Raw genomic sequence first — 22223 nt, 5'->3', positions numbered from 1 at the left:
AACCAAAACGCAATCAACAGGTGGTCTAGGTGTTAGTTTAATTATAGTCTGCAGGCTTTGGGTGGGGAGCCGAAAGAGCCAATCATGACTGTCTGCTTCCGCTTGGGATTTGATTCTGCTATTGTGGCAAAACCCACAATTCAGCATTTTTCCTCAATAGAAAGTGGGAGAATGGCATTTCATAAAAGCGTAGCTTCTTTTTTGCGACCGAAAGGGAATTGTAGCTATGTTCCTAAGTGAACGTCCTGTAGACGCTGCACTTCATAATTGTCCTTACTCCAGCCATATCTTTAATAAAGGTCATAATAATAGTACCATCTTATGATTGTCTTATTAACGCCTGTTGTGACAGAGGCGGGTTTAGGAATGGGGCAGGCTGTGATTGGACATGCTGACCCCACTTTCTCACGCTGCTTCCGCTCGGGCCGTACGCGCAGGCCCAGTGACCTCCCTCTGATATTTTATTTACTCCCGAAATCCAAGATGGCTCCTCTGAATGCCTCGGTCCCATAGCAATTTGAGGATGCAAGTAGCTACTAAAAAACAACTTTTCCCAGGCCATCACACCTCCTTTAACTCAAATTGCATGGTGCGGGTGAGCTCCTTACGCATGTACAGACTCTAAGCAGCCGCTGCAGCGTCGTGAAACATTCTTCAAGTCATCAATTTGGAGTAGTTTCGCGAAAAGCTCGCGCTGTCTGTCCGGAGAGAGGTTTAGGCAGGCAGCTCATCCAAATGGCCGAACCGAGAAAAGTACAATTTGTCACCCTCTCGACCTTCGCAGCTGGATTAGCAACGGATTCTAGGAAACGCCGCTTGGAGGATGCGGCCGACATCAACTTTGATGGAGACGGGGAGGTCGACGCGACAGCGACCGGGGCAGATGGTGGCAGTGGTCGTTTCGGCAAAACTGGCAACAGGGACGCGACAGAAGCGAAAAAGATTACAGTGCGATTGGATCTGTCTCTGTCGGAGCCCAATGACCAGTCGTCGGTAGAGTTTAATTACGGGGAACTCATTAAAAATCTCCAGGTAAGGCTACTGGTCGATAAGACGGGGCGAAATGTGTGTGCGAGTTTATTTGATTGCCTTGTTAACTGCGAAGGACATGTCATCGCTTACTAAGGGGAAGTCCACCTTGTCCTTCCATGAACTAGCGTGGTTCAAATGACCATTCATGGCATTTTAAACAAAAGACCCACGGTTCAGTCATTCGTACGGTCCTACACTCTGCATACTGTTAAGTATCGCAACTTCAGCCCAAAGATTGTTCGCTCGTTAGTTGGGGACCAGCGCTCTCTCAAACGACAAGATAAAGCTTATCTTGTGCTGGTACCTGTGTCTTATCCACCGACTTGCCCAGCAACAGCCTAGTCACACAGCCATTACAGCACTTGAAAATGCCACATGCAGTTTGGCCCTCTGGCTGCGGGTGATAGACTGGCGAGCTGGATGGAAATACCAGGATGTAACATGGGAATGAGGCAAATGTCACAGCCATAGTATTGTATGATGTCAGAATATGGACTTGTTGTGATGTATATAATATGCGCATATTATCTATAATTGTTTATTTACATTTCAAGTCAAGTTTAGAAACACAGAATATCTGCTTAAGTTTTTATTTATTTCTGGGCAGAATGTTTGAAATGTTAAAATCGGCTACTTTTAACAGGATTTTTAGTTTTTGGTGTTTTATTTGATTGGGGGGGGGGGGGGTGTTTTTATGAGGCACATTTTTCTGGCAGCATTTGTGCACCCAATAATTGTATTTTAAATAATGTTTCCTAGGTTAAGAGCAAGCCCCCCATCGAGCCCCCCACCCCTGTGATCGACCCCAATGACCCCTTCAATGACGACGAGACGGACCGGCTGAAGATGGAGTCAATGGCCAAAAAGTTTGAAAACAAATATGTATGTATTTTCTGGAAATGCTGTTTAAATGTGGTTGCTTCATAACTTCAATTGCTCCCCATTGTTGTATTTTAATGAACTCGGGGAAAACTCATGGTAGGTGAAGGTAAATGATTCAATCGGCCTAATGTTATTGTTTAATTCTGGTTCTGCAAAAAAGTAAGTTTGCCAATTGTGTAAATAAAGAATTGTCCAATGGCCCAGGTGGAAGGGCAAATAGTGGGGCAAGTAGTGTGGAGAGCCCTGATTGTGTGACGCCCTCATCAGAAGGCTGTGTGTTCAGTGCTCATGTGAACCTCTCCTGGCTGATCTCCAGGGCAACACTGGGAAGAAGAGGAAGGATCGGATGCAGGACCTGATCGACATCGGCTTTGGCTACGACGAGACTGACCCCTTCATAGACAACTCGGAGGCTGTGAGTGTAGGCTAGGGCCTCCTTGGCAACATAAGGGTGTATACCTGGGGCACGCACATACTACCGTAAACACACATACAGGTGTGTTTATGTGTATATAACATGTAATAAGGGCTATAATCTTTGTTTCCCGTGGTATCATCAGCAGTGCATGGTTATGTCTATCAACGCTTCCTCTGGCTACTATAGGTCCATATGCTCTTGTTGTTAGGGTTTGTATTTATCTTATGTCCGAGGGTACATGTGTCCGAAGGTCTCTTTGGTTCACAGAAGGCTACACGTTGTGGTTTCGCCTTTTAGTACGAGTAAAGAGTAACGTATTTTGTTCTTGCGTGGAACGGGAGGCCCGCTCTCACAGTACTGACACACGTGATCCGAGAGTCTCTCTGACCGTGTAAACATGTCCTACTGCGAGAACCAAAGGTTGGAATGTATGTATCAAGCGAATGCTTGGGGCGTGTTTCTGGAGCTGAAGTGTCCATGTCATTCTTCTGTTTAACGTTGATTTTATTTTTTGCGGTAACAGAATAACTAGCAAGCGACCCGCGTTGAGCCGTGTTGTGGTTGTGTGTTCCATGGTTCCAGTATGACGAGCTGGTGCCAGCTTCCCTGACCACCAAGCTGGGCGGGTTCTACATCAACACGGGTACCCTGCAGTTCAGAGCCGCCTCGGAGTCCGAAGGGGAGGAGGGGAACAAGGTGAGGGCCTCGAACACAACAGGGAGGCAGGGCTGGGCCCACAACAGGCTGGTGGGCCCCAGGGGGCCAAAGATGCGAAGGGCGCGGTAGGGATAAACAGGATTAACCTGATCCCAATGCAAATCATGCTGTCGATGTTGGGTCCATGCTTGAGATGTACGTCTGCAGTGATTACCAACACCCAGACAAAGCAAGGCTATAGCAAGTGTTAATAAATGTATTGGCCAAGTAAGATAAAACTACATCACCAGCGTTAACCTAACATTAACAGTATGATTAACATAACACAGAGAGCTAGTCTGTTTTTGGTGGCTTTGGAGGGCGGCCTGGAGGGAGGGGCTGTGATTATTATTTTTCTCCAGAATGTATGCAAGGGCTGGCCAGCCTCCAGTGGCTGCCATGATACCAACACTGTGTGGTTCTCTATCGGCCCAGTAGTATTAGCCTGGGACCTGTCCTGTTCCACAAAGCAGGTTAGGAGGAGGATCCTAAAGTATACCTCAACCGCAGCTGTCTAGTTCCAGGAAAAGCATATATCGTTTTTTTTTTATATTTTTGTGCTTTTATGTTCTCTAAATCACGTGTGGCACTTGACACATACAGGCAGGTATCCAACACAGGAATTCACACACACAATCGCCATTATTGTGTGTGTGAGTGTTTGCCTGCGTTGCACACCTGTTCTGTAACGTCAGCCGGTCTCTTAGCAGACACCAAATTGCTGTGGTGTTTCTTGACGTTAACGCTGGTTCTGCTTCAGAAGCTGAACGACTGCACCGAGCAGGAGATCCAGCGGCGGAAGAAGACGGCGGGAGACGTGGCCGAGGAGAGTAAACCCAGGAAGAACAGAGTGCCGAAGCAGGGGTGAGGAAGGCGCCTGCTTACTATTTGCCTACGGTCCACAGTGTGTTATTGTTGTGAGCACAGACTGGGATTGCGGGCGGGATGATTCTGTTTGTTCTGTCAAAGGCACCACTGCTCCAACACTCTCTGCTTTGTTAAATGTTAAGAAAAGTGTGTGTGTGTGTGTGTGTGTGTGTGTGTGTGTGTGTGTGTGTGTGTGTGTGTGAACTTGAGCCGACCTAAGGGCGAAGGATTCTTATAAAGGTTAAACAACATGGAGCTTGACAATGAACAGCATATTTTTATCTTTATTCTCCATTCGGTCGACAATAAGGAAACCCTTTTTCCATGGGAATTCTGAGTAATGCATTGTCTTTTCCCCCAGATAATCTGAAAAGGCATATCTGGCATTTATAATTCGCTCCGAGTTTAGCAGGATATTAGGCTGGGACAAAGCGTAGGAGGCATCTGCTTTGATCATTCATAATTTGATTGGCGGCTGTCGGAGGCACCACACCGTCTGCTGTATCAAAACGGGTGCCAAAGGTGGCTGCTGCCATTGGTTTGAAAACCCGGCTCTTTTATTCTGCCCGATTCACACGGGGGAAAAAACCAACGCTTTTAGGGCCTGCGTGATCTCATGTGAAAGGTGGTTTTATGGGAAAAACAAGTATTTTGGGCCTGCTTCGATGTGCTGCTGCACACCGTGAGAGCCGACACTCTGTCTGAGACAAGGACCCTCTTGGTTCTCTCGTTGGCGTCGTTGACAGATGCACCACCTGGTGGTCCCGGGTAAGTCCGGGCCTGGTGGCAGAGGCCTTGTATATCTGTCATCCAGGGCAGTCATAAAGACCCCATTAGCCGCGCTCCGATTGGCTGATCGCTCGCTTAATGCCGGCGAACACGCAGAGCTCCTGAAAGAAGTGCCCTGAAATAGCATTGGCTCTCAACTGTGTGTGTGTGTGTGTGTGTGTGTGTGTGTGTGTGTGTGTGTGTGTGTGTGTGTGTGTGTGTGTGTGTGTGTGTGTGTGTGTGTGTGTGTGTGTGTGTGTGTGTGTGTGTGTGTGTGTGTGTGTGTGTGTGGTATAAACAGCACTGTTTGAATGTTATTCAGGGTCATGTCAGTGTACTTCCATCAGTGGAGGTCAATGTCACTGGGCTTTTGATTGAGCTCCGCCCTCCCGCGAGGGGGGTGTCGACATGTGCATCTTCACGTGTCCCATCAGTCAGCGACTTGTCGGATCTGCGCCATTTGTATAGACACACAGGAGGGCTTTTATTTTGAAGCTCAGGGTTCTCCGGTCACAGCTACCCGTTAAACTGACCCGAGTGTGGTTCTGTTTGTGTTGCACAGGGTGATGGCTCTGGGCCTCCACCGGCCCGAGAAGAAGAAGAGGAAGAAGCTGATGAAGGACTCCCTGTGCCTGGCGGCCATGATCCGCCGCTTCAACCGCGAGAAGGACGAGATGAGGAAGAGGAACCCCTCTGCTCATCACACCCCGTCCTCCGCCCACCCCCACCCCCACCTCGCCGCCAAGCCCAACCACTCGCTGGCCTCGGCCGCCGCCGCCTCGGCAAACGCTGCCCATCTCCACGGCAACGCAGCCCCCGGCGACCTCTCGCTGGCGGACCTCACCGCCGACCCGGCCGTGATGTCCCTGCTGGGCTCGGCCAATGAGAAGGAGCTGCAGGACCTCCTGGGAGACCTGGACTTCGGCCTCCTGGACGCCGCTCCGCAGCACGCCGGGGCCAGGGAGAACGGCCTCATGGGAGCCGGCGGCTCCAAGGCGCCGGCGGCGGCGGGGGGAGGAGGCCTGGGGGCGGGCCCGGGGCGGGGGCTGAGCGGCGGGGGGGGCGTGTTCTCCCCGCCCCGGCTACCTGAAGGACTTCCTGCGCCGCTCATCAAACGCATCGAGGACCTCAGAGGGGTGAGTGGGCTAATTGGTTGTGTGAGAGAATGGAGTTTCTGTGAGACAAGAATGTTTTTTTATGTGTGTGTGTGTGTGTGTGAGAGAAGAGGGTGTGTGGGAGTAGGGAGAGGGTGCGTATGTGCATGAGGGGAGGGTCTGGTAGGACAGTGTGTGTGTGTGTGTGTGTGTTAGTGTGTGTGTGTGGGAGAAGCATGCTGACTGTGTGTGTGCTCCACCTCCCAGGCTTCTCGTCAGTTCGACCAGGAGGGCAGGAAGAAGTTCTTCACGCTGGACATGAACAACATCCTGCTTGAGTGAGTCAACGACACCTCAACCAGCTCCTCTTCTATCCTCCCACTACCTCCTACCTCCCCCCTCTCCCTCTCTCCATCTCTTCGTCGCTCACACTCTCTCTGGCAATTGCTCTGCTGGCTGGCTAGCATTAGCTCTGCTGGCTGGCTAGCATTAGCTCTGCTGGCTGGCTAGCATTGGCTCCCTCGTCTGTTCCACATATGACTTTCTATCGTTTAGACGGTTGTTGTCCGCTGTAGGTAAGATTTAAGAGGTATTTTTTGAGTGTAATCTTGTTACAAATAATGGCGTCTTAACCAGTTCGCTATCAGTGATTGAAAATATCGGTAGTGGTTGCCGGCGCCTGCCTCTTTATGAGAGCATTCAGATGAGCCCGCCCCAGGCTCCTTCCTGACCCATCAGGGCATCTCTTCTCCTGATGGTTTCAGGGAACCCATCTGGCCTGTCAATCACATGTGCCAACACAGGGTTATCATAGCTCCATCCCAGGTGTGCTCCCCAACATCCCTCAGTGGCAGAGACGCATAGCGGGGGCGTAGAAAGGGAAGGGTTATTTTTTCAACACCCCTTCCCCACTTTATTTCCCCCATCTTCCACCCTACGATGTTCTGATCATTCCCCCCTCCTCCCCCCCCCCCCCCCCCCCCCTGCTCCTCCAGCATTGAGCTCCAGGTGCAGGAGCAGCCTCCTGAGGTGCGCTCCGCCATCTACTCCCACATGGAGGCCTTTGTTCCCTGCAACAAGGAGGCCCTGCTGAAGCGCCTGAAGAAGCTCACGCTCAACATACAGGTGGGTCAGCAGCACCTGGGTGCACACGGGGAGCGGCAGCCTCCCGAGGCCGCAGTAGGTTAGAGCCGGCGCCGGGGTGTGGCGGTAGGGCGGCAGACCAGGGTGTCTGGAGATCACGAAGGTCTGCTAGGATACCATGGAAAATACAGATGCTCTTCTTTCTACTGAAGGACATCTTGTGTATCTAGCTTTTATCATGTTGTGTATGTTGGGTGTTTTGGGCTGGTTTTGAAACAGGATAATAATAGAATAGTACGAAATGAAGTGTTTTCCGTTGCATTAAAGTTGAGACTGAAAGAGGTTTGTTCACCCATGCATGATGGCGGGCGGGTAGGCAGAGTTAACCAGCGTTACGGTTTTAAAATAATGAACGAGGAATGCCCAGACGTCGAAACTGAAAGTAAAGTGTAAAGCACAGCGCTACCGCGAGGCAACATTAAACTAGTCACGCATCTCAAGAGCAGTTTATGTAGTTTGAAAGTGTTTCAATTTCGATCGATGTTGGACATTGAACAGATTATCACGCTCTTAATAACACCGTTGTGAATTGGGGAACTAAAGGTGTGATCACCAGTGTCACGCGTGTCTGCCAGGGGTAGGTTCAATGTCCACAATTGATATCACATAACATTTTTAGAAGTCTAAGCTGTTTAGAATTGTACCCGCTAGTTTTAGAAAGAGTAAAGACTAAAGATTCAACTGAAAAGTGGAAGAAAAGTGCTTATTTCAAAATATTGATTTGTGCCATAAGTATTCAAACCCAGCGAGACTTGTCTCAGTACAAGTAGGCAAACTGTGCATTATACACTCAGCATTGAAGGCTGGAAAATCTCAGACAGGCCATAATTACCTCACAATCAACATTTATCATATTTTTTAACATAAATACAGTCGTGTACCGTCTAAACTGTGCATTTTCAGGGAGGTCTCAACAAAAACGATACTGCTCGATACTAGATTAGGGCTGTCAGTGGTTGTAAAAGGCCACTGCTACCTAATTATTAATAAGGATGTTGTCGTTGTTGTTGTTGTTGTTGTTGTTGTTGTTGTTGTCACAAGCCCTTAGAGCAGAGAGTGATGGTTCAGATGAGGGAACTCTTGATCTTTCTTTCTTTGTGTCGTTCTTCCGTACTTGATGTCATTCGCCCCTCCTTTCTTTTTAGTTCTCGCTCCATGTATTTCTTTGTCTCTGAATTCCTGAGGGGTTTGTTGTTTTCCATGGGAATACAAATGTTCCTACAGCCAATGCAAGTGAATGGTGAAGCTCAACCTGTCAACTAGTGCTAGGACTGGCGCCTCGGGGATAAGCCATAGTGTGTGTGTCGTGGCAGTTGAGTGGGTTCGACAGTGCTATTTCTAGTTCGCAGAGGCTGGTGGTATTGTTGTTCCTCCGGAGCTCGCTCCCAGAGGTGCTGCTGATTAATGTGTTTGTGGCAGTGGGTGGCTAACCTCCAGTAGTGAAGCTCCTCTCCATAGGCGCCGTGAGGGGAACAAACGTGTGTGTGTGTGTGTGTGTGTGTGTGTGTGTGTGTGTGTGTGTGTGTGTGTGTGTGTGTGTGTGTGTGTGTGTGTGTGTGTGTGTGTGTGTGTGTGTGTGTGTGTGTGTGTGTGTGTGTGTGTGTGTGTGTGTGTGTGTGTGTGTCAGTCATTATGATGATAGTTCTGTTCTAATTAATTAATGACGGGGCTGGCCGTCTCCTCCCCTCCCAGGACGACCGCCTGCGGACGCCGCTGCTCAAGCTGAAGCTGGCCGTGTGCAGCGTGATGCCAGAGCAGATCGCCAGATACAACATGGACTGCATGGCCAAGGTTGCCAAGTAAGACTCACTCACTAAGACAAACCAAAACAAAGTTCCCTGGTTCGTCGCCTTGGCTTTGTCCCTTGACTGGTCGACACAACAGGGTTCTGGCTTTTTTTTTAAGGTCATGTATTTCAGAATGTGTCTTTTTGCGTGCGAGTCTAATCGTTCGAGTGTGCGTGTGTGACCTCCAGGCAGCAGTCTGAGGAGGTGGAGAGGAACGGATCCGAGGACGAGGACGAGGAGAAGCCTGGCAAGAGGGTGATGGGACCCCGCAAGAAGTTCATCTGGGAAGACAAGCTCAGGTACCAGCCCCCCATGGAGGGCAGGAACCCTCTCAAGCCTGGCAATAAACTGCATTTTGAATTGGTCACAACCTCAAAACGTAAGCTAACGTGTGTGTGTGTGTGTGTGTGTGTGTGTGTGTGTGTGTGCAGGAACCTTCTTTGCAGCCTGGTGCGTGTGAAGCTAAGCTGCTACGAGCTGGAGAAGCCTTCCCAGCTCTCTGTAGAGGACTACCTCAAGGCCTTCATGGAGAACGAGGTCAAACCACTGTGGCCAAAGGGCTGGATGCAGGCCAGGTCCGTCCCGTCGTCGATGTCCTCCTCATTGTCTGTCTGTCTGTCTGTCTGTCTGTCTGTCTGTCTGTCTGTCTGTCTGCGTCTCTGCCCAAGTATGTGTGTGGAAGCAATGAACGCTTATTAGTTGAAGCGCCATCATCACACACACACACACACACACACACACACACACACACACACACACACACACACACACACACACACACACACACACACACACACACACACACACACACACACACACACACACACACACACACACACACACACACACACACACACACACACGCGTACACGTCGCTCATTAAGGGTCCGCTCCTGGGGTGAACCCGGGCACGGCTAGTAGACTAGTCTAGACGACTAGCCGTGCCCTGCTAAGTAGGAGCAACAAGGCCATCATCATTGCCGTCCTACAAGGACGCCTCTGTGTAAAGGGGCTGTTGTGCCCGTCATCGATAATGGAATGTGGCCTAAACTGGACTGTGCAGTCCAGTTTAGTGCAGTCTAAACATGAGTCTTGAGACGAATGCATCAGCCTTTTAAAAGTTCAATTAAAATGTGGCCTATATATATATATATATATATATGATGAGTGATCGGTCTCCTTTCGTCCCTTTGTAGGATTCTGTTGAAGGAGAGCCGTACGGTGCACAGTCACCTCACTGGAAACCTGTAAGTGTTTAGTAATGCTCGTTGTGGTAGTGAACGCTGCAAATGATGAGTCTTCAGGTGCCTGACGACATGACAATCGATGCTAGTGTGCAATGTCTAACTGGCTGTCATGTGACTGTTTGTTTGTCCTTGCAGAGTGAAGAGGAGAGTGCTGTCGGGGCCCAGGGCCAAAGCCAAGGTGAGCTCTCTCTTTCTCCAACACGACACTACCCCGGGTCGTTGACTCTACCGCAAGAACCAGGGCATCGAGCAGCGCACGTTTAGAGTAGCGTCCGTCCAGACCCCCACATAGCAGCTGTAGCCTCTGGGGGCCCGCCCCTCTTAAGACGGAGACCAGAGGGAGGGTGGTTCTAACCCCGCGGCCGTGTGCCTCCGTCCTGTTTACAGGAGGGCCTTTGGATCCAGAACCCCGCCTTCCCCATGACCTCCGCCCCGGGGGCCTCCACCTCGCTGACCCCCCCCGCCGGCCGCCGGCCGCCCCTGCCCTCCTCGGCCGAGCCCATCTGCCTGTCGGACTCCCTGGACGAGGACCTGTCGGCGCCCACCCTGGACTCCATCTCCCACGCGCTGGCCCTGCTGGGCGGCGCCTCCAAGGGCCTGCTGGGGCCCCTGCAGCTCCCCGCCTCCTCCTACCTCCCCTTCTCCTCCGCCGCCGCCGCCGCCGCCGCGCCGCAACATTCCCTGGTCAAGATGGAGTCGGCCGCGCCGGTCGGCGGCCCCTCCTCCTCCTCCTCCGCCGCCGCCGCCGCCCACAACCCTTCCTCCTCCTCGTCTACCTCCTCCTCTGGCTCCTCCCCCTCCGCCTCGGCTCTGGGCCGGCTGCAGGGGGGCGGGGCCTCGCTGCCGCCCAAGCCCGGCGACGGCTCCTACGGCGCCATGAAGCTACCCTCGGGGGCCCCCGGCCAGGGCCAGCACCAGAGGCTCGTCACCGTGGCGACCGCGGCGCACAGCAGGCCCAGTGTGATGATGGGCGGCGTCAACAAGCTCCACCCCCAGCCCTCCCCCTCCCCTCCTAAACAGCGGCCCCCGCCCACCTCGTCCCCCCTCCTGCCCCCGCACCAGAAGGGCTACTCGGGCCCCACGGGGCCCCTCGGCGGGGCCCAGGGCATGGCCAAGAGCGCCGCCAAACCCCCCGCCCCCGCTGTCGGCAGCAGTAGCAACGGGGGCTCCATGCTCCCCCCGCCCCGCTGCAGCCCCCTCTCCCTCCCCCGGCCCCCCCTGCAGTCCTACTGCCCCGCCGTCTCCTCCTCCTCGGCCTCCTCCGCCCACCCCCCCAGCCCCTCACTCTCCTCCCACTCTGCCCTCGCCAAGCCCCACCCCCAGCCCCACCCCCAGCCCCACCCCCAGCACCACCCCCAGCACCACCAGTCCAACTTCATCACCCCCATGCAGGCCACGCTCACCAAGTCCTCCCACAGCAGCACCTCCTCCTCCATCATCAAGCTCACCCCCCGGCCGCCGGGGCCCAGCCCCGCCCCCCCCCCTTCCTCCTCCTCCTCCTCCTCCCTCTCCCTCTCCCAGCCGCAGATCCTCTCTGCCCAGCAGCACCAGTTCTCCCAGAAAGCTCAGGGATTCCGCCCCCCCTACTGCCTCCCGGCGGGGGTCCAGGCGAAGCTGGGCCAGGCGAGCTACAGCTTTGCCGGGGGCCAGAAGACCCAGGCGGTCAGCGTCAGCGGCGGTAGCATCACCGCCGCTAGCCCCAGCAACAAGATCAACAACAATAACAGCATGGTAGCTATGACGGCCGGCTCCATCCGCCCCGGCAACAGCCCGTCCCCGTCGTCGTCGTCGTCGTCTTCTTCGGTTTCAGCCAATCACGGACAGCGGCAGAGGACTGGGGGCGGGGCCGGGCAGGGCTCCAAGGCAGGAAATGGACGGGTCATTTCTGGAACGCCCAGCCCCTCCCACTTGGCCCAGGTGAGAACGTAGAGTAGAGACGTTCTCATATTGGGAATAGATTTGCCTGGGATTTAAGTTTACACTGGTAGTAATTTTTGTTTTACTTTTTATTTATTTTTTCAGCCGATTGAATCACAATGATAACATTTGTTGAATGAATATTTCATATTTTTCCTTGGGAACAAACTTTTCAAATCAGTACGATTTTAAATATATTGTCACGTTACGGATCTTGCGAGTTAAAATTCTATTTATCTCAGAAGATCGGTCTTGAAAATACCCATTTGAAAGCCTTTTGCCTTTTCAAAAACATGGGAGTTGCCCAGAGAAAGTGTAGCAATCAAATCAGTTTTATTCCCAAATAGACAGAAAAACAATCCTCAATATTAGAAATCTGCACGGAAGACTTTTCTTGGCTTACAATGTTTGAGCTTTACCTCAAACCAGAATCAGAAATTGGCAGAAGATTTTTGAACAACCTAAGGCTCCGTCCATATTTAAAAGTAAATTTCTGCCCTGCAAAGGCCAGACTGATGACCAAAGGGAAACCGAATGTGATACCGTTTAGATATTATCATATGCATGTAGTTATTGGTCTGCATGTTTAGTGTTTCTATTATGATTCAGGTTTTTTTACGAATATTACTAGTCCTGCTGCAGTCATAACCATCTGAAGTCACCCTCTCTGTTTCTCCCCCCAGGTGTCGTCGGTGGCTGGTGGCGGCCTGGTGGGCAGCCCCCCCACGCTGCCCCTGGGGTACGGCATGCTGGGAGGACTGGTCCCAGTGTCGCTGCCCTTCCAGTTCCCCTCTCTGCTCAACTTCAGCGCCCCACCCGGCGTGCCCGGGGGCCTGGGCGGGGCCCCCAACTCAGGATTCTCCCTCACACAGAACGAGCTGCTGGGTAAATAGCGTTCAGGGCCGTTCAAGCACGCGCCGTGTGGGTGTTCCCATTAGCGGCCTCTAGTGGCCGGAGTTGGAGCTACAGGGGGCCGAAGGTGGACAGGAATTAACCTGGGGGAAATTCCCTGGGTGGATTGACTCGTGGCTTGGAGCGTTTTTGTCCTTGATGAACGTTCTAGGTCTGATTATTTCTTTTTTTTTTGTGGAGTAATTGGCTGAAGTAAGAAAAGAACACATGGCAGGTTCAACGCTAATGTAGGTTCTGGTATTGTTAAATTGAAGTCATCCAAATATGTTAGGTTCTGCTACCATATCCATGAAGAGATCCCAGCATCGTTGTAGAAATAGGTGTTCATGATGGCAATGTAAGATAAGGAATGCATATAAATCCTAGTTTTTCTTCATTGTTCTCTAAGGGGCAATGTTGCCTCACACAAAATGGTGAATGTGATGCGTCATTTCACAGAGTACCAATTTAATTTAGGCAATTTTTTTTATGCGTGTTTTAAATGCAGAGACGTTCACCTCCCTCTAATAACAGAAGGGGGGAGAGTTTGGAATAGGTTTAATAGCGTACTAAATGTCAGGTTATTTCATACCCCCAATTCCCCTTTTTAAGCCGTTTCTCCATTTAAACCTACATCTCATTTCTCTCTCCCTCCATCCCTATTCTCAGAACTGTATAAGTCTCTCCAGTCCGGCTCACAGGCTGCTCTCCCTCCACACTTGCAACTTGCTTTCTCAGGTAACTTCACTTTTACTTGTCTGTCTGTCTGTCTGTCTGTCTGTCTGTCTGTCTGTCTGTCTGTCTGTCTGTCTGTCTGTCTGTCTGTCTGTCTGTCTGTCTGTCTGTCTGTCTGTCTGTCTGTCTGTCTGTCTGTCTGTCTGTCTGTCTGTCTGTCTGTCTGTCTGTCTGTCTGTCTGTCTGTCTGTCTGTCTGTCTGTCTGTCTGTCTGTCTGTCTGTCTGTCTGTCTGTCTGTCTGTCTGTCTGTCTGTCTGTCTGTCTGTCTGTCTGTCTGTCTGTCTGTCTGTCTGTCTGTCTGTCTGTCTGTCTGTCTGTCTGTCTGTCTGTCTGTCTGTCTGTCTGTCTGTCTGTCTGTCTGTCTGTCTGTCTGTCTGTCTGTCTGTCTGTCTGTCTGTCTGTCTGTCTGTCTGTCTGTCTGTCTGTCTGTCTGTCTGTCTGTCTGTCTGTCTGTCTGTCTGTCTGTCTGTCTGTCTGTCTGTCTGTCTGTCTGTCTGTCTGTCTGTCTGTCTGTCTGTCTGTCTGTCTGTCTGTCTGTCTGTCTGTCTGTCTGTCTGTCTGTCTGTCTGTCTGTCTGTCTGTCTGTCTGTCTGTCTGTCTGTCTGTCTGTCTGTCTGTCTGTCTGTCTGTCTGTCTGTCTGTCTGTCTGTCTGTCTGTCTGTCTGTCTGTCTGTCTGTCTGTCTGTCTGTCTGTCTGTCTGTCTGTCTGTCTGTCTGTCTGTCTGTCTGTCTGTCTGTCTGTCTGTCTGTCTGTCTGTCTGTCTGTCTGTCTGTCTGTCTGTCTGTCTGTCTGTCTGTCTGTCTGTCTGTCTGTCTGTCTGTCTGTCTGTCTGTCTGTCTGTCTGTCTGTCTGTCTGTCTGTCTGTCTGTCTGTCTGTCTGTCTGTCTGTCTGTCTGTCTGTCTGTCTGTCTGTCTGTCTGTCTGTCTGTCTGTCTGTCTGTCTGTCTGTCTGTCTGTCTGTCTGTCTGTCTGTCTGTCTGTCTGTCTGTCTGTCTGTCTGTCTGTCTGTCTGTCTGTCTGTCTGTCTGTCTGTCTGTCTGTCTGTCTGTCTGTCTGTCTGTCTGTCTGTCTGTCTGTCTGTCTGTCTGTCTGTCTGTCTGTCTGTCTGTCTGTCTGTCTGTCTGTCTGTCTGTCTGTCTGTCTGTCTGTCTGTCTGTCTGTCTGTCTGTCTGTCTGTCTGTCTGTCTGTCTGTCTGTCTGTCTGTCTGTCTGTCTGTCTGTCTGTCTGTCTGTCTGTCTGTCTGTCTGTCTGTCTGTCTGTCTGTCTGTCTGTCTGTCTGTCTGTCTGTCTGTCTGTCTGTCTCTGTCTGTCTTACGGATGCATCAGTGTGAGTGTGTTCTAATGTGCCTATGTAGCTTCAGTTGCTACACTGTGTCTGTTCTGTATCATGAGAAGGGTTCACGTCCCCTCCAGCGGCGCGTGCCACGCGGTTGAACAGCCCCAAGGAGACGAGGGACGCTGGGCAGTGGGTTCCGCCACTACCTACAAATGTACGATCGTTATATTTTCTGCCAACAGATGCGAACCAAAACCAGGCGAGCGACATGAAGAGGAAGTCCCACTGACCACTCGTCCACACCGGATCCAGCCCCCTGCTGGTAGACATCACAGGTGTCCACCAATGGGAGCCGGCCCTCCGCTGGGTGACATCACAGGTGTCCACCAATGGGAGCCGGCCAGCCGCTGGGATGGACTGGTTTATCTAGTTGTACACTGACCCCTCATCTTGGACCTAGGAGCAAGCATCGGTATAATCTCACTATCAAGGACAATGATGGACAAGACCTTATTTAAGCCTTTTTTTTTATTTTGTTATGTTTATCCAGTAGAGCGGCAAGAAAGAAACTAATAATTTGAAAAGAAAAAAAAGGTGTTGTTAAGCCTTTTTTTTTTTTTTTTTTTTTTTTTTTTTTGTCGACATGTTTACATATGAATCGACCTTGATCACTGTGGCATAAGATTGTGAGCTAGGCGGCAGACTAGTCGTACGCTACGTAATATTACTTGTATTTAAGCTTCTGTGGAATTACGGGATTCTTTATGTTCTTGCAGTAAAAGACAAAAAAATGAAATGGAGAAAAAATAGACGGTTGTTTTTTTTCCCCCTCATGTCCCTGATGTGGAGCAAACTGTTTAAGTTTGTAGAAATGTACTGTTGGATGTCACTTCTGCTCCTACAAATGACTGTTAAGTTGTTATATGATCTTATATATTAATATTATTGATAAATTATTTGTAATTTACACAGGGACATAATATGTGTGTTTATGTGAGCGCGTTTGTGTGTGTGAGTGAGATCAAAGTGTGCGTGTGTGTGTGTGTACACGAGATAGATTTGTGTGTTTGTGTACATATAGGCAATATTATGTATTTTCTTTTCATGGGAGTGGGTGAGAAAGTGTATCCCCTCTCGCTATGGGCGAGTCTGGCCTGGGCCTGGCTCCCTTGCGCCCCCGGTGCTGTTAGTCACACTGGACCCTTCCTGGACACAACCAAGACTTGAATAGAAACGTAGAACCCTGATTTGGACAGATGGGCTCGAGTATTAGGCTGGTATTTTTAGTGTACTTGAATTTTCTTTTTTTTTTGGGGGGGGTTGGGTTGGGGTGCGTAATGTATGATCTTTTCGTTCTCTGCTAATCAAGTTAATCTTCTCAAATGTCAATGTAACACGACGCCTTAGTTTGTTCAAATGGTAAACCGTTCAAATACTATGCAGGACTGTAAAACGCTCCTCAATGCAAAAGTGCAAGTTGTTGCCTGGCTTTCAACCTCTCTACTCAACTGTCAGTGTGTTTCTGGGAGTCGTCTGTTCCCACGAGACTCCTCACGCCACCGCTAAATACCTCTGTTAACTAACCTGTTCTTCCTGCGTCCATTTCTTACCACACCTGCGTTTTTTTTATTACCTTTTGAGGGGGGGTTGGGTTGCAAGGAAAATTTGGAAATTTCGAGGTCAGAAAGTAAAACAGTCTGTTTGCCTGTTCTCCTTGACAGTTTGTGTGTTTGTTGTACTAATGTTCTAATAAGGAAGTCCGTATAGTTGACTGTAAACACCGGGAGGACTTTTACTTTGTGAACCCGAAAGCTCCCCTCAGTAGTTGACTCCGTTCCACTGCGGGACTTTTTTCCACTCCACATTAAAAGTGTGTGGTTGACTGACTAACTACTAAGAATGGCGCCAAAGATTGTTCCCTTGCTAGTTTGAATGAAGGGTGTGTCATGGTCAGCTGTGTGTATGTCTGTATGTGTGTGTACTTAATTTAACGTTGTCAAAATGTAGCCAATGAGTGTTATTGTCTGGTCGGGTCAGGTTGTCATGAGCGGTTTTATTGGAGCAGCGGGTGACGTCCTTTGTTTTGGGGGGAGGGGGGGATTTCACAGTAACTTAATTGGGTATTTTTGTAGATTATTTTTTGTGTCAATTATTAAATTAAAAGAAAAACGGGTGTTTTTTAATTGGAAAGAATTTACTTCAGTGATATTTGCATAATTTGTCATTTCTTGTCTAGGCGAGTTTATTAGCCAAACTTCAAACTGAACAGAGGTTACCAAAGAAACATTCGGTAATGTTAGATTAATACCATCCTAAGGTTGATTACTCAATCCCCTCTAAAAATATATGTATTTCGACCAACTCAAAATATATTTGACTTATCGGATCACTAAAAAATAAATACTTATACATTAGCCCATTAAAAAATGTTTCAAGGGATCTGATTGGTCAAAAAACCTTTTGTTTTCAACCAATTAGATCGCTCGAAATATATATATTCTTTCAACCAATTCGGCCAGTATTGATGTAGTCACATCTTTGTTAATCCAACCGCTTACCGATTTGTATCGGTGAATCGTTACACCAGCCGTATTTATATGTGGGTGCCCGGTCCTCATACGGTCAACGGCAAGAGATCTATTGATAAAACAAAAGTTATGAACAGTTGAAGTAAATTCATGAATTTGGTTCTAGACTAGGGTATGCTCTTCCTACAGGTTTCTCCTGAGCCAGTAGGGAATCGGATTCAGTCCAAGGCGGATGAACGTAAAAGACACAACAAAGCGTGTATGTTTTGAAGATTAGTAAGAAACAGACCATGGAACCATTTTGCCAATAAAATCCTTAAGGATTCCTAGGACCAAATGAAGAAAAAACAATGGCTACAATGAATATGCTTTATTTTCCTTAAAAAACGCCATCTAGAAATACAGGAATACAAGAAATAATATAGGGTACGGGGTGCTGTCAAATGTATTTGTAGTGAATTGTAAATCTAAAGAAGATAATAAAATCAAAACAAGTTAACTACTTACTAGATGTTAAAGCTTGAAACCAACACATGCAGGGCCCATTTCCCCAACGCAATTTTTATCTCCCCCAGCCTCATCGAGTTAACGGGGAGGGGTGTTAAGTGCCAACATAGAGATAATGACCGCATCAGGCCTACAATGGCATTGATATAATACTGAGTTTTCTGAGAGCTCACCCTGCCCAGCATAGGTAGCACTGGCTATGATATGGCCGACCACTAACACGCAATAAAAACAGCAACCAAAGGGTAGTAGTATACAAGGTTTCAATAGCTCGTTGGTACATCCCGTTGGGGGCCGTGATGACCACAGGTCCCTTCCCCTGCTCGCTGATGCCCTCGCTCAGTGTCTGAAGGCACTTCCTGAGGCCACCTACCCACCATCATCCCAGTGTTGCTGCAGTGCCAATGCTTCATAGACACCAGGGAGAACACAATCAAATAATACTGTTGTGCACACGTGTTCGCTTTTCACATTGTGGGACCACCACAGTAGCAACACCTATGCCAACGTCCTTCCAGAACACACGCCTGGCTTCAAAGCTGCGTAGTCACTTGTATTCTCAGAGTTTGCTATCCCAAAGCTAGTTCCTGAAGGAGGTCCCTCTTGCCAGGTCAACGGGAGTGTTCTGTGTGACCAGTGAACCCACACGCCTGGTATGGGATTAGTGGTGGAATTAGTGGTTGACACTCAAAACATGAAGAGCACTTGAATGACGACGAGTTGAGTCCCTTATGTTACAGTACTTAAGTAAAGTCATCATAACTGTGTTAAGACATGTATTGGTTTGGGAAAATGACGTTGGACGCAGTGTGGAGGATCATATGATTCTACTGGATTCCAGTTGCCCAGAAAATGTGCAGTTCTTTTAGCTTTTTTCCTCTTCCAGAAATTCTCTTTGCAGAGCGGGTGCCTCTTAGGGTGACCCCATTTGTAAAACAAGGTCTATTGCTAAAGCATTGGTTAACCACGAGTCACGTCTGATTCCTACAACAAACCTGCACACTGTTCCCCTGAAAAGTAATATTGTTGTGAGATGAACTAACAACACAAAATGACAAAACAAAAAACATGATTCACATTCTATTTTCACGGTGACATGTTTGTTTCCAGTTTTTTTGTATGCGTGTAGAGATGTTAAGGTTCCATCTGTGTTGAGATGGATGAGATGAACAACTAGGACCAAGTCTGTACATTGGAAGTGGACTTGCGCAGGCAGTGGGCATAGTGGTCCAATCGGCGGTGGGGGGGGGAGTGGTTGTGTGTTTGAGTCCAATGAGAGAATACCTTTCATACTAGCTGATAAGTGCTTTTCTTGTTATCCTGCGTTTCCAGACGAGAGTACATACTAATACGATAAGTACCTTCTGCCTTCACAGACCATCACAACCTCCGCCTACACCACACCCCAAACCTCCTCCTACATCACAAACTCACACACACACACACACACACTCAAACACACACACACATATATAAAAGCACTTTGTACCTAAACCTAAGTTGTGGTTGTGCTGATCACACCACTCAGTGTGTAAGGGGGCTGGGGTGAGGAGCAGGCTATTCTAGGGGGGAGAAGCAGGTGAGCAGGGCCCTCTGAGCCACAGCAAGTAGCAGGAGGAGGTTAGAGTAAAACACCACAGAGAACGTTAGAGTAGAGTAAAGTAGAATAAGGCAGAGCTGTCTGTTTCCCACCGCGGGTTGTTGGGGGAGGAAGGGGGGGGGGTGGTGGTCACGGCATGCTGCCCGGTAGGCCGGCGCTAGGCCTGCTCGAACCGCGGCCCACACACACATCAAGCTGCTTGTGTCCACAAAGTAACGCAAAGCAGAGCGTCTCTCGCCACGGAGCTCCTCCGGTCACGGGTAGATGGGGTGGGGGGGGGGGGGGGGGGGGTGGAGGGGCCTTGTAGAAGTGGGGTCTTCCTGGAGAGGTGACACATTGGGGGGCGTGGCTTGGAGCGGGCGGAGGCGGGGCTTCTTCTTACTCGACGTTGGAGGCCTGCGTGTCGTTGAGGTCGCTGGTGCGGCTGTCTGCGTCGTCGTCCGACAGGTCCACCGACGCCCCGTCCAGGTTCAGGTTACGCCGGCCGGACCGCCCCGAGGAGAAGCTGCTGACCGGACCCCCACGCCTGGCACACACACACACACACACACACACACACACAGAGAGGAGTGAGGGGTTGAGAGGGGTTGCGCAGGGGCGATGTTTTGGGATGTTCCTCTAACCTGCAGACTGAGATCAAATGTTTTGTCAAAGTGCCCTTCCTCCAGAGACTAGCGCCAGAATGTGAACGGCGGTGAAGCGTCCCCATGGAAACGTCTCTGGGCTCCTCCAGTGTCTAACAGACCCGCCATCACAGAGGGGTCCCTCTAACACCCATTAGGAGGTCTGGCCCTTCTACCGACCAGGGCACAGCTCGTGGTATTCCCATCACAGAGGGGTCCCTCTAACACCCATTATGAGGTCTGGCCCTTCTACCGACCAGGGCACAGCTCGTGGTATTTCCATCACAGAGGGGTCCCTCTAACACCCATTATGAGGTCTGGCCCTTCTACCGACCAGGGCACAGCTCGTGGTATTCCCTTCACAGAGGGGTCCCTCTAACACCCATTATGAGGTCTGGCCCTTCTACCGACCAGGGCACAGCTCGTGGTATTCCCATCACAGAGGGGTCCCTCTAACACCCATTATGAGGTCTGGCCCTTCTACCGACCAGGGCACAGCTCGTGGTATTCCCATCACAGAGGGGTCCCTCTAACACCCATTATGAGGTCTGGCCCTTCTACCGACCAGGGCACAGCTCGTGGTCTAACACCCATTATGAGGTCTGGCCCTTCTACCGACCAGGGCACAGCTCGTGGTATTCCCTTCACTCGGCGGGTCTTCTCGACGGACCCCCCCCCCCCCCCCCCGCTCACCTGATGCGGTTCTTCAGGGAGTTGAGCTCGCGGGTCAGCCCCTCGCTGGCCTCGCCGGCGTCGTCCAGCTCGCGCTGCAGCTTCCTGCGGGAGGCGTTGGCCCGCGTGGCCTCCTCCTCCGCCTCCTCCAGCTGCCGCTTCAGCTGCTTCATGCGGGAGGCGGCCTTCTCCCCCTGGGTTAGAGAGGAGAGGGAGAGGAGGGGCCGCGGGGCGGGGCACAAAGGGGTGAGTGACACGGGGGGCCCTATCTTGCATCCGGCGCAATTGACTTTCTACACTGGCGCATGTGTCGTTGCTAGTTTGCAACTGGCGCAGAGTGTTCTTTTCCCTCCACCGCCACGCGTCGGTAAATTAGGGAATGATCTTGCGCCCCAAGGGGCGGTTCGGCGAAAGGAGGAGGCGTGTTCTGGTGCAAACGTTCCCTGGTGCTATCTTGCAGTTTCAGAAACCACTTGCGCCACAAACCAGGAAATACCTGGTTTAAAGTCAGTGGCGCGTTGTTCAGATGCTATTTTAAGGGCGCATGCGTAATGTTGCTTGTGCATACACTTTGCTTCTCTCATCTACCTAGCCACACATTCTTCGTTAATTATTTGGGAAAGAACAGCTGATACAGCAGTAATAAGTTGTACTTTTAAATCAATGCATCTGAAAACAATGTACAGCAAACACATATTTCCTTGACACAGACATCGCTTACAAGCCCATAACTTTTAGGATTGATGAGTATTTGATCGTGAGAAGACATTGTTTTACCGCGAGTGAGTGTTAAAAAGAATGAATGAATGCGGGTGCGCGTCCATCTGTTTAAACGGACGCAAACTAAACACGTAACGCATAATACAGTCTAGGGATCGACCGATATATCGATATTCGCGGTTTTTACGTGTATCGGTATCGGCCGATACGCGGCTGATTTTCGCCGATTTTATTTATTTATTTTTTTTTTACTTGTTCTACCTCACCTGTTTTTAATATTTGTTAAATATTGTTCATCTACTTGTTCTTACTTGTTCTACTTCACCAGTTTTTACTATTTGTTAAATATTGTTTTTTATATTGAAGTTCAATAAATGTTCCTTTAAAAAAAAAAATAAAAAAAATAATCGTCTCAAGAAAATCGGTATCGGCGTATCGGCTAAGGCTGAGGAAAAAATATCGGTATCGTATCGGCCATAAAAAATCGGTATCGGTCGATCACTAATACAGTCCATGGCAATGTATATTAATGGGGGGACACATGCATATTAGGAACACAAGTCGATAACGATAATGCATACAATACTGGTAAGAAACGATGTTTGTTAATGTATTGCGTATATCATTAAATGGAATCACAGTTACCGCTCATCATATTTGTGTCAAGTTTTCTTTGCCGAAATTAATTTGAGGACTCAGTATTTCTGAAGTTGTGGAAGAAAACGCTATTCCATGTGTGAATTAGGCCATATTATTTGGCCATCAACTGAGCCATTTGAAGTTTGAAATTCATGTGGTCATGCATCTGTCTCATCGG

The 22223-nt window shown here is 49.8% G+C and overlaps 2 protein-coding genes across 4 annotated transcripts in view; one reads left to right on the top strand and one right to left on the bottom strand.

Annotated features, from left to right (window-relative positions):
• The first annotated feature begins 451 nt into the window (after positions 1 to 451).
• ubn2a (ubinuclein 2a) lies at positions 452 to 18432 on the top strand. Of its 2 annotated transcripts, XM_060046198.1 has the most exons (17): positions 452 to 1032; positions 1792 to 1914; positions 2231 to 2329; positions 2915 to 3028; positions 3789 to 3892; positions 5226 to 5799; positions 6025 to 6095; positions 6753 to 6882; positions 8593 to 8699; positions 8876 to 8986; positions 9119 to 9262; positions 9884 to 9934; positions 10070 to 10112; positions 10322 to 11851; positions 12535 to 12736; positions 13412 to 13480; positions 14999 to 18432. In XM_060046198.1, exons 1-17 carry the CDS (start codon positions 736 to 738, stop codon positions 15043 to 15045), a joined length of 3816 nt encoding a protein of 1271 aa, XP_059902181.1. In that variant the 5' UTR covers positions 452 to 735; the 3' UTR covers positions 15046 to 18432. The 2 variants fall into 2 exon arrangements, with proteins under 2 accessions (XP_059902181.1, XP_059902182.1); XM_060046199.1 differs by lacking the exon at positions 2231 to 2329.
• Positions 17640 to 22223, bottom strand: part of LOC132453400 (myosin-10) — a 58597-nt gene continuing 54013 nt past the window's right edge. For both annotated transcript variants that reach the window (XM_060046193.1, XM_060046194.1), the window contains 2 exons: positions 20708 to 20880; positions 17640 to 19917 (listed from right to left, as the gene is read on the bottom strand). In XM_060046193.1, coding sequence (XP_059902176.1) covers positions 19770 to 19917; positions 20708 to 20880 — 321 coding nt within the window. In that variant the 3' untranslated portion in view covers positions 17640 to 19769. The remainder of the gene's footprint in view (positions 19918 to 20707; positions 20881 to 22223) is intronic.

This window comes from Gadus macrocephalus, chromosome 3, assembly GCF_031168955.1.
Source record: "Gadus macrocephalus chromosome 3, ASM3116895v1".
NCBI classification, from domain to species: Eukaryota; Metazoa; Chordata; class Actinopteri; order Gadiformes; family Gadidae; genus Gadus; species Gadus macrocephalus.
The sequence above is the reverse complement of the archived record's forward strand: the minus strand, read 5'-3'. Positions and strand labels throughout refer to the sequence as shown.